At 37.0% G+C, this 12,535-nt stretch overlaps 1 protein-coding gene across 1 annotated transcript in view; it reads left to right on the forward strand.

The window, feature by feature from the left end:
- Window positions 1-12,535, forward strand: part of LOC135227198 (nucleolar protein 4) — a 95,469-nt gene that overhangs the window by 25,729 nt on the left and 57,205 nt on the right. The window contains exon 3 of the mRNA XM_010586783.3: window positions 604-717. Coding sequence (XP_010585085.2) covers window positions 604-717 — 114 coding nt within the window. The remainder of the gene's footprint in view (window positions 1-603; window positions 718-12,535) is intronic.

Below are 12,535 nucleotides of genomic sequence, written 5' to 3' on the forward strand. Positions count from 1 at the left end.
CACACACAAACACACACACACTTCACATCTAAAACATTAAACTTTTGGTGTTTCAAAATTGTCTTAGAACTGAGAGTTCTTAGTTTGATAAAGCAGTTACCTTTTTTTTTTAAAGCATTTTAGTCACATCAGTTACCTCACAACTTACACTGTAAATATTCATAATATTTCATTTAGAACTTTCTGACATGGTCTGAGTGTCTGTTGCTTTCTACAGTTACGTCTTGGCCCTGTCACTTGTTTTTGTTTTCTTGTGTTGAAGTTTAAAAAAGCACTGTCATATGTCATAAAATGATTAATGGTTTTGTTTTATTTGCAAAATCCACTGCCTGTTCAAACTCCAGCTTAATGGCCAAGACTAAATACTTAACAGAGTTGTGGGGTGAATGATGGATTTTTGTAGCGACTACAGCTGTAACCTCTAACTAGTTTTCATTTTTCATTTTACAATTTCCATTTCCTTCCTCTATTGAAGTAAGTTCAGTTGAAATGAATGGATACTCCCACAAGTGGTGGTGGTCCTGTGAGCTCTTCTGAGAATAGCATTGGTCCGTTAATGATACTGTTAATCATTTTTTCATGTTTTTTTCTCTTCTTTTTTAGTCTCGACCTATTCCTTCCCACCTTACTTCAGCAGTTGCAGAGAGTATCTTGGCTTCAGCCTGTGAGAGCGAGAGTAGAAATGCCGCCAAGCGGATGCGCCTGGACAGACAACAGGTACCAAGGAATCTTAGAGTCTGATGTGTACCAGCTATAGCAATTACAATTAATTTAAGTTAATTTATGCAGAAGAGCAAAAATTCTGAAGTGGATTTAAAGAACACTCGGATGTCATTTTTGTGCCTTTAGTATAGGAATTTGAATTTGAAAAATTCATGATCTTGTGATCAATGAAGATCAAAAAAATGACAAATGGGCAATTGTAAAATTAATAACTTATAATTATGCTTAATATCCAGTTTAAAGGCTGATCATTTATTTAAATAAAAGGTTCTGATTGTTTGAAACAATTTTGTAAATTTACCTAGTCATTTATGATAATGATTGACCAATCCTATTAATTTTGAATGAAATTGAACCTCTCTCTAATTTCTACTGGTCTACTGCCAAATGCCAGTAGATGAAGCTGGGAGTGGTGAAAACATAACATGTCTTTGGAAGTCTCAAAAGCCTTAAAATGGAGATATACCCACCCAGTTAAATGGAGATATAACATTATGGAATTCCATGTGTAGGCAAGCCTTCTTCATTATTTAATCACTTATTAGGTATCATCTTTCTGTTTTTTAAAGGTATCTATCTGTGTGGTGTGGTTGGGTGTATTTTTTGTGTTTTCTTCACTGCTATTTCATTTATTTGGTTCAGTGGTGTTTCATTTAGTCTTTCACTTGGTTAATCCATATTTTTCTGTCTCCCCTCTCATCTATTGAATGTCTTTCTTTCTCTGTTTTCTTTTTCTCTCTACCCCTTTCTTAATTTGCCATAATAAAGAACTACATTATAATATGTTATACATAAAGTATGCTGTCTCCTGATTTCTTAATTATTTTTTCAACAAATGAGGTGCTTCCTATTTCTCACTGAGGTTCGGACGAGTGGAGAGTAATTGACTTATGCCGATTTGGGGATCCAAAGGGAAAAGAAAAAATGTTCTATTCTTTGTCGTTGTGTTGTTAGTTGCTGTTGAGTCGATTCTGACTCCTGGGGGCCCCATGTGTGCATTGTAGAACTGCGCTCCGTGGGCTTTTTAAGTCTGGGGTCTTTTGGAAGCAGATGGCCAGGCCTATCATCTGAGGCCCCTCTGGGAGGCTTCAGACCACTAACCTTTCCGCTAACCTTTAACCATTTGCGCCACCCAACCACCTTTTTCCATTCTGGGCTTACAAATTTCAAAATGTTTTGGAATGGCACCAGCTTTTAGTTTTACACATCCATTGTGAAAATGCCATATGCTAATAACTCTAAACAATTAAGAAAATGAAGCCCTTAGTTAAATAAAAATACAGCATTAGCCTGGGATAAAAAGTATATAAAAATGCCAATTTTTGAATTTGCTGATCATTATTTGCCACCATTATTTATTCACATATATATGTCCTTTGTTGAGGCTTATATCATTAGGATAACTATAAAATTTATTTTACTTTAGATGAATTATACCATTGTATGCAATACCATGTAGTATAGTGATTAAAACTGCACATTTTGGAGTTGATTCTCAGCTCTAACCTTACTAGTTGTGTGATCTTCAACAACCATTTCAGCTCTCTGTGCTTCTGTCTCATTGTATGCAAGACAACAAGAATAACAGTACTAATCCTATAGTGTTGTTATGAGAATTAAATGACAGACTCATGTTATGAACTTAGTATTTTGCCTGGCATATAGTAAATATCAATAAATTTCGCTGAGAAGAGAAGATTTTGAGTGATATCCTAGGTTTTCATCACTAAACTGGTATCGGTAAAACTGGAAAGAAGTAGTAATGATGCTATATTAGATATAGGAGTTTTGGGATGAAACTAAAAGTCCATTAGAGAAAAAAATAATTCTAGAAATTGGGATAGGAGAATCCTGGGAGATTGAAAGGGCTCTGCTGTTGGTCATTTAGCCAGAGCCCTGATGGCACCAGTGGTTAAGTGTCTGGCTGCTAACTGAAAGGTTGGCAGTTTGAATTCACCAGCTGCTCCTTGGAAACCCTGTGGAGCAGTTCTACAATGTTCTATACGGTCGCTTTAAGTCGGAATTGACTCGACGGCCTCGGGTTTTGTATGAGTAGTCTACAATACACTCTAGAATATTCCTGCACTGTACCGGTAATTTATAGGGTCAGTCATAGTATAACTGATTCATGTTATGGGCTACCTACAGTATCACTCTGTGCAATATCCCTCAAAGCTGGTAATGCCATTATAATTGATCCAATCACTTAATCATTATCAGTCAAATCTGTTAAATGCAGGATACAAATATCAAATGCCAAATTTATAGAGTTATTACGAGGATTTAATGAGATGCAAATTAAAGCATAGTGTATCTCATATATTGTATATTTTTATATTTATATATGCTAAAGGTATACTAAATTCAGTGTCTGCTAGAATCTCTCTAAAAAAAAACTAAAATCTCTCTAGTGCTAGGAAAATCACCACATCTAGTGATAGATATATCCCTGTACTACTGTTAAAGCCATAATCGTTTTGAAGTATTTTAAGTTGAGCCCAGATTTGCTTCCTTCAATTTCCCATTGAAGAAAAAGCTTAGCAATAATGGGGAGAAGGACTCCCTAATACTGTCCTCCCTACTGCCCTCAGGGTAGGGACTGGATGAGTTGGGGGACCAACGATCCTTGACCCTACTTCTGCTATTAACTGCTTTCTTATTTTTTCGTGCCTCATAAACAGTGGTCATTTGTGGCAAAGCTCTGTCACCTGGTAATAGGGGATGCCCATTATCACCCCTACATAGGAATGGCTTTCTAGGGGCTAAAAGAGTTTAGGAGGTTTGGGATTTATGCGGGATAAAGAAAAAAAAATGAAAAGGAGTCTTGGCTGCATAATTGTTACGCGCTCAGCTGCTAACCAAAAGGTCGTGGTTCAAACCCACCAGCCGCTCTTTGGGAGAAGAGACCTGGTGACCCGCTGCCACAGATTACAGCCTAGGAAACCCCATGGGGCAGTTCTAATCTGTCCTAAAGGGTCGCTAGGAGTTGGATTGATGGCACTTAACAACAATGAAGAAATAATAATAATATATTGTATGATTGATTGGAAACCTATTAGGCACTTTACAAATGTTTTTTCGTTTACCATTCCCAGCAGCAACATGACGGTAAGGTATTATTACTCTACTTTACATATGAGGAAACTGAGGCTTCCAGAAGCTGGAGTTGCCCAGTACGTGAGCAAGTCAGGGCAAGAGCTTTCATTATGTGAGGGTGACACTTGAGATCTTTCCTTATCTTGCCTTTTCAATGATTATGTTCCCAGAGGAATTACATGTCCTGGAACAAACTCTTAGGACTCATATCGTCTCTGACTCTGGTCACAGTATTTCTGAGAGTGTGTTGTTTTGCTGGAAAATTATCTGTTTTATTCACAAAGATTTTGCACTGTACCTTAACTAGCAAACCAGGTTCCCCAGTAGGCAAGTTACTCCAAGTAGGAAATTTTTGTCTGGATATTAGTCTGAAAAAGGTTACAAACTTCCCAAAGTTCTTTACTTCATCTGGGGAACTGATTATGCTCCGGGCACTCTGATTTAGTGTTTATAATTAATATTTCAAAAATAGCTAAGCTTTCCTCTTACCCTGAATGTTATGGATTTCATTTGGTATGCCACGCAAAGGCCATCACCAAGTGGTCTGACTTCCCAGCAAAGCATGGAATGGAGTGGAAGGAACTCTTCCTTAATTGGATCTAAATGCTTTTTGCCTAAGTAGACACAGCCAGAGTTCTTTTGGGTTTTGGCAATGACGGCACTGGGTTTACCATCCTTTTTCATGTGCATTTTTATCCCTACTCCCAATTCTTAGAAATGGCCAGTGACTCAGAGTATCTTCATTTGTGCCCCTAATTTTCTGTGGGTGCATGAAAGTTCACAAAGTGGACAGTTGAAAAGCTGGGTTCTGGTAAGACACACATCTGACTGCCTGCTGCCAGAGGGTAGCCACATGTAGAGCTATTGTTATGTATGCCCTTCAGAGTTTATGAAGCTTTATGACTTAATTGGGTTTTATAGCACTCCTTTTTTTTTTTTTTTTTGAGATAGGAACATGAAAGGTTTTGCGGATGTGTCAAATACTTTATTTCATGTGTCCACCTTGTATCACGGTCCAGGGGAGCCTTGTTGTTATGCAGCCTCAGCCCTGGAGCAAGCCAGTGGCAAGGACAGGTGCCAACTGCTTCATCAGGGATCACATTTCACAGAAATGAGGTTACTCCCTGCTGAACTAGAAAGTATACTCAGCATTCCTTTTCTTATAACTTGGAAATCTGGACTTGTTATTGTTATCTAGGAAATTCAGCCTCACTTTGAAAATTCAGAAAAGACGGACAAAGTCAGACTTCATTTTTGTCATTTAATGATATAGCTCAAAGTTTTGTTTTTTTCTGTATCTTTATTTCAATATCATCTCATCTTTTATCAATTTAAAAACAATATCTCACTGTTCTTCATCACAATTCATTCAACGAAAGAGACAGAGTCAGAAAGTAAGAGAGGTTAGAACCAGCCACTGGTTGGTGGTTTATTTCCCTTCGGTGTACCCTTTTTGCTATTTGAGAGGGATGATATACGTTTTGTTCCTAGGCCTGCTACCTGATTAACAGAGAACATTTCAAAATAATGTGAGGGTTTCTTCGGTTTCATTTCTCTCTCCCCAGCTGTTCCAGTTAAGTGAGTTTGTAGTTCCACAGAGGGGACTACATAAAACCAGTGGTCAGGGGCTTGTCTTCCCCAGTGGCAGCACGGCAGACACTGCCCTCATGAAGAAGAAATTGGCTTGAGTGCTGAGTGATGGGTTTTGCAGCGAGCCCTGGTAGCGTAGTGGTTAAAGAGCTTGGGTGCTAACCAAAAGGTCAGCAGTTTAAATCCACCAGCTGCTCCTTGGGAACCCTATGGGGCAGTTCTACTCTGTCATTTAGGGTTGCTATGAGTCAGAATCAACTCAACAGCAATGTGTTTGGGTTTGGTTTGGGTTTTGAGGACAGAGCCCTGGTGGTACAATGGTTGAGAGTTCGGCTGCCAACCACAAAGTTGGCAGTTGAAATCCACCAGCTGTTCCTTGGAATCTCTATGGAGCAGTTCTACTCTGTCCTATAGAGTTGCTATGAGTTGAATCGACTCAACAGCTACGGGTTACATTTTAAGGACTGATGGGAAATCAATGGTAGGCTGTGATGTGACAAATTTGACTTTATTGAAAAGAGCATAGTTGGGGGGGCATGGCATGTAGTGTAGCTCATTATGACATAATAAAAGGTGTGGAAGTAGAAAAAAGTACTGAAAACTGATATATTGTTAAGTTAAAAAAGTAATGATTGCTGGTAAGCCAGAATAAATCTATTTTGTCCAGGACCTAAAAATATTTAGTAAGCCCATAGTTCCTTGCCACTGTTTTTTCCTCCATAGTGGTGAATTCGTTGTAGCCTCTATTTCTTCATGGTTTTTCTTTGCCCTCTTAGGGTAATAACAAGTGAGCATAATACCAAAATAAATGTAATTTTAGGTACAAAAGTTGAAAATGTAGTGATGTAGGACAAACTTTTTTGAGACAGGCAGCCTTTCATCTGTCATTCTGTAGTTTTGTGTCTTTTTGGTAACATTTACAAACTTTAACAAACACATAACTTAAAGCAACCTCTTTTTTTTTTTTTTTAAAGCAACATTTTTCAATTGACTTTTATCTTAAATTTAAACTTTGGGGTAGTACCTGAGATATGTCTTGCAACCTATTTCTGTGGTCTTCAGGCTCCATCCCCTTGCCCCTATCCTCACCCATCCTCAGCTTTTCACTCTATTCCTAGCAGTTTCCTTTTTAATATATAAAATTTTCGAGAAAGCCTATAACTTTGAGTCTTTCAACTTATGTTTTGTCATGGCCCTTTTGTCCAAAGGTGAAAATATACCATGTAAGAAGAATGAAGTCCCATCTAGGGTGGTTCTTGGAATATGTTCTATTTCCTGGGTAACATGTACAATTTTAAACTTTTTGAGGTAGACAGACTGTACTTCAGCAAGTCAGTTTACTGTAATGGGCCTTGTTTTCCTCATTAATAATAATATTAAGAAGAAGAGCAATGGCGGAAATATTAGCATGCAGCGCTGTGCAGGATGTTTTACAAGCCTGTTTTTGGTAATCCCCCTGATTTTGATAGAGTGGATCCTGAGGCTTAGTGCAGTTAAGTAACTTTCCCAAGACCTGAATTGAGCTCAGTGATGGAGTCACTCTTTGTTATAATCACTGTGCTTTTATAAATATATTTATTGTTACATTTTAGACCTTTTGAGTCGTACAGGCTTATTTTTGATAACTTGGGAAATAAAGAAATTTTTAAAGAAGAAATAAAATTTACTAGGAATTCCATCATAGTATAATTCTTTCTAGTATTTTTTTCTATGCCAAACTTTTTTTTAAACAAAACAGTGTGACATTCTCATTGTATCCTGCCTTTGTACATATGATCTTCTAAACATTATTTTAAAAAGCTGCTTAATACTACATCGTGTAGGCTTCCCAGAGATTATTGTATGTTGATTCCACTTTTTCTAGCATAAATGGCATGGGAAAAGGATGCCTTGGTGATTATTTCTCTAGGGCAAATTACGAGAAGTGAAATTACTGGGTCAAAATATAAGAAGGTATTTAAAGCTCTTAATATACATAAAATCCATGCCCTTAATTTCTGCCCTATTGCTATGAATTAATTTCTACCCTATTGCTATGATATAAAAAATTTAACTTGTTTTATAAGCATATGCGTATTAAAAGCTTCCTTTAATATGTAAAAACCCCAGTGCCATCGAGTTGATTCCAACTCATAGCAACCCTACAGGGCAAAGTAGAACTGCCCCATAGAGTTTCCAAGGAGCGCCTGGCAGATTTGAACTGCCAGCCTCTTGGTTGGCAGCTGTAACACTTAATCACTATACCACCAGGGTTTCCATACATAGGAACCTTTAAATCTAAACCATTAGTTTCTAACCCCAGAAAACACATCTTTTTTTATAGTACTTTGAAATTTTCCACTTTTAGATCCCGAATGCAAGTTATAGTTAATATACTTTATCTATGCATACAATTTAAATATATAAACCCATTGCCGTCGAGTTGATTCTGACTTCTAGCGACCCTATAGGACAGAGTAGAACTGCCCCATAGAGTTTCAAAGGAGCACCTGGTGGAGTCCAACTGCTGACCTCTTGGTTAGCAGCCGTAGCACTTAACCACTACGCCACCAGGGTTTCCATTTAAATATAAACATGTATATAATGTCTTAATTTTAATATAAATATACATTTTTTTTCTAGTAGCTAGGTTAATATATAATAAAATGATACGCATTTTATGTGTAAACATGGGGCTACTACAGCAGTAGGATAAAGCCATGAGATGCTCGCACCCACACATCAGATCAATGAGGACGCAGCAGCTACAACTCCGGTTTATACTGACCGTCTTTGTGGTCCCGTGGTCTCTCGGATCATTGGGAGTGTTTAGTAAAGCATCGTCTCCCAAAGGAACAGAAGTTTTTCCTACATGGGAAAAAGATAGCACACGTAGATATTGAATCACAGCCTTAAATTCATGAGCACTAAATTGTAGGCAAACTAGCAACCCAGTCTCAAGAGACTTAATTGCAAACCTTCTCGTTACCAAAAATCTACCATCATCCCTCTACTAGGCTAGAAAGACCTGGAAATGGTTATAATTCTATTTTTAAATAATGAAAATATGGAATATTATATCTGTTCCATTATATTTTGGTAAGCATGTATAAATTTTATAAACAAAACACTAAGGAAAAGCAAAAATACCTATCAAAATGTTTTAGATTTGTAAAGTATCATGTATGGATAACTATAATGCATGTTTAACACGGTTAGAATTCTTATACCGAAATTTTGTACTTACTCTGTACAGAAGGATATTTGACTTGGATTTTGTTCGTATTTTTGTGAGCAAAATAATTGCTTTAAGAATTTATATTAGCATTAGCGTTAGCTAAGATTGTGGCTGAACTTAAAATGTGAGTTAATTCCAATTTGATTTCTGACAAGGTAACTTTTTGAAGGCAAAAGCTTTAAACTTTTTTTTTCCATGATTTTTTAACTACCCTAGGTATTTCTCTAAATATTTTATGTATCTCTATATGCAAGGACTGTAATTAATAAGAGACCACTGCTTCAACAATTAGAACCTAAAACAGTTGTTTCATTTAGCAAATACATATATGTCTAAGTTACTGTGTGGCAGAGATTTTGCTCATTACAGAGGTTACAGAACAAGTAGGGAGGGAGTTTTACCAAGTGCTGGAATGACTCGAATTTACATGGTGCTTTTACAATGGAGCCCTGGTGGTGCAGTGGTTGAGTGCTATGGCTGCTAACCGAAAGGTTGGCAGTTTGAATCCACCAGCTGCTCCTTGGGAACACTATGGGGCAGTTCTACTCTGTCCTATAGGGTTGCTGTGAGTCAGCATTGACTTGATGGCAATGGATTTTTTTTTTTTGCATATACTATATTATTTAATTCTTATAATATGGCTTTTGAGCAAGTATAATCATTCCCACTTTACAGATAGATAAGACATAATATCTTAACTCAAGAAGTTCATATTCTATTAAAGATAGGTGAATTTAGCATGAGAAATATCATTATAAGGGAGTGATCAGACAGAAAAGAGTCCAGAAAAGAGAGTTGCTGACTCTGACGGGGAGAAACTGAGAGGGCTTCCTAGGGGAGATGCTATTTGAGCTGGACCTTAAGGAATGAAGGAGATTTTACAGGCAGAAAAGTTAGACAATGGTATTCTAGACATATGGATTATTTCCTAACATTGGAGCCTTCAGTATTAAAGACAGCGGATCTCCTGTGAGGGAACGCTGGGATTCCTGGGAAGAAATGAAGGAGAAGGGGACTGGTCATGATTGTGCAGGGATCTTACATGCCCAAATAAATCATCTGTACTTTAAGTACATTGTAGAGAGAGCTGGTGAAGAAGAGCGACATGTCAAATTGTTAAGAAGCTTCAAAGTCTAAGGACTTCAAAGTTTATTAGTGGTTACCAGGGGCAGCAGGGAAGGGGGAGGGAATTGTTTAGGAAGCATGGAGCAACCACTAATGGTGATGGAAAATTTGTCAAGGGATACTGGCAATGGTTGCACAACATGATGAAGGTTATCGATGTCAACGAATAGTTCATGTAAAAAACTGTTGAACTGGCAAATGCTGTGTTATATACGGAGCCCTGGTGGGCAAGCATTTGGCTGCTAATCAGAAAGTCGGCAGTTTGAATCCACCAGCTGCTCCTTGGAAACCCTGTGGGCAGTTCTATTCGGTCCTATAGGGTGGCTATGAGTTGGAATTGACTCGACGGCAATGGTTTTTTTTTTTTTTTTGGTGTTATGTATATTTTTATCACACAGAAAACATTTATGGACAACAGTGTATAGATGAGACTACGGTAAAGATGAGGTCCTGATACAGCAAGGACTGACTTTCCCTATGACCTATCATATCAGATCTGCTATAAAAATGCAACAATATTTACATTTTACCCTAATTGAAAAGTAGCTATGAAGATTAATCTGTTACAAAATAATCATATGGTTACAGAGTACTTCTAAGCTAACAGTGATTTGAGAATGCTTACTCTTGCATTCCACTACATTAGCTCAGCTAATTGGGAATCAAAGTTTAATGTATTCCTATATTTTAAGCTAATGTAACTATATACAAAGATGACTAATCTTCATCTTAGAGCCTGCTTTTGATGATGTCTCCACAACTGACATTACAATTTTCATCAACTAATGCATTTTGCTTTTTTAAAAGTTGAGATGAGGTCACTTCTTTTTAAAATTTTTCCTTACTGTACTTATTTTCCTTTTATAACAATATATTAATTTATGTCTGAATAGTGATGTACAATACATAATTTTATTGGTTCTTTAATAGTACTCTAAGGCATGTAGGTCAAATATTTTCCCTTTTTTATGGATGAGAAGTCTGAAACTGAGAAGGTTTCTTTGTTAACCTGAGAAACAAGCTATAATTTCTGCCTTACTGTTTTTCCATCACTCATTCTCCTTTACTATATGGTTTTCTGGTCTTATTGAGAATTCTTCCAGTAGAGTAAATGGTGATTTTTGTTTTGTTATTTTTTTTTAGGTATATCTTTGGCTTAAATGTTATTAAGTGTTGTTGTTGTTAGGTGCCATTAAGTGGGTTCCAACTCATAGCGACCCCATATACAACAGAATGAAACACTGCCAGATCCTGTGCCATCCTCATAAAAAAAAAAAAAAGTCATTGGTATATTTGAGCCCATTGTTGCAGCCACTGTGTCAGTCCATCTCTTTGAGAATCTTCCTCCTTTTTGCTGACCCTCCACTTTACCAAGCAGGATGTTTTGTTTTTTTTTTTTCCAGGGACTGATCTCTCCTGATAACATGTCCAAAATATGTGAGATCAAGTCTGGCCATCCTAGCTTGTAAGAAGCATTCTGGCTGTACTTCTTCCAAGACACATTTGTTTGTCTTCTGGCAGCCCGTGATATTTTCAACATTCTTCACCAACACCATAATCCAAATGCATCAATTCTTCTTCAGTCTCTTTATTCATTGTCCAGCTTTCACATGCATCTGAAGCGATTGAAAATATCGTGTCTTGGGTCAGGCGCACCTTAGTCCTCAGTGTGACATCTTTGCTTTTTTAACACTTTTAAGAGGTCCTTTGCAGTAGGTAATGCCCAATGCAATATGTCGTTTGGTTTCTTGTCTGCTGCTTCCATGAGCATTGATTGTGAATCCAAGTAAAATGAAATTCTTGACAACTTCAATGTTTTCTCCATTTATCATGATGTTCTTTATTGGTCTAGTTGTGAGGATTTTTGTTTTCTTTATGTTAAGGTGGAATCCATACTGAAGGCTGTAGTCTTTGATCTTTATCAATAAGCACTTCAAGTCCTCTTCATTTTCAGCAAGAAAATTGTCATGTGCGTATCACAGTTAGTGAGTCTTCCTCCAATCCTGATGCAGCGTTCTTTTTCATATAGCTCAGCTTCTTGGATTATTTGCTTAGCATACAGATTGAAGAAATATGTTGAAAGTATTCAACCCTGACACACACCTTTCCTGATTTTAAACCATGCAGTATCCCCTTGTTCTGTTCAAACAACTACCTCCGGGTCTATGTACAGGTTCCGCATGAGCACCATTAAGTATTCTGGAATTCCAATTTTTTCAATGTTACCCACAATTACGAGTTAATTAAATAAATTACAATGTTATTAATTACAAGTGAATAAATGGCAGGATATGAATAGTTGGTTTGAATCCAGACAAAGAAATTTGGCGTGATATGTTAAGGCAGTTTCTGTTGCCAAAGTCAGGGAAACATACCGTTTGCTGAGTTCTCCATGAAAACAACATCTTTGTTAATACTATTTATTTAAAAACTAATTATTTTTAGGCTTAGCATATAAATGAAGAGTCTGGCATGTTTGGTGTATGCCACATATATTCATTTTTATAATTTATTTCTCATAATTTGTTCATCCTTTGCCCTGTCTTTTCTCTTTAATCTTCCCACTTTAAAACCCATTAGTTACTGTGAAGCAATATTATGTGTATTGGGGAAATTGGGCCATAGTCACGAATAAATTATGAAGTTAGTTAATATGATAACTAGACAAATTGGGCTATGCTTCCTAAAGACAGAGATTTATGATGTTTGACATGACTCATTGGTAAATATGAGACCACTGGTCTCAAGAAACACACAGTTGATTCCTCACTGAACCAGTGCCTT

Source organism: Loxodonta africana, chromosome 11, assembly GCF_030014295.1.
Source record: "Loxodonta africana isolate mLoxAfr1 chromosome 11, mLoxAfr1.hap2, whole genome shotgun sequence".
In the NCBI taxonomy this organism is placed as follows: domain Eukaryota; kingdom Metazoa; phylum Chordata; class Mammalia; order Proboscidea; family Elephantidae; genus Loxodonta; species Loxodonta africana.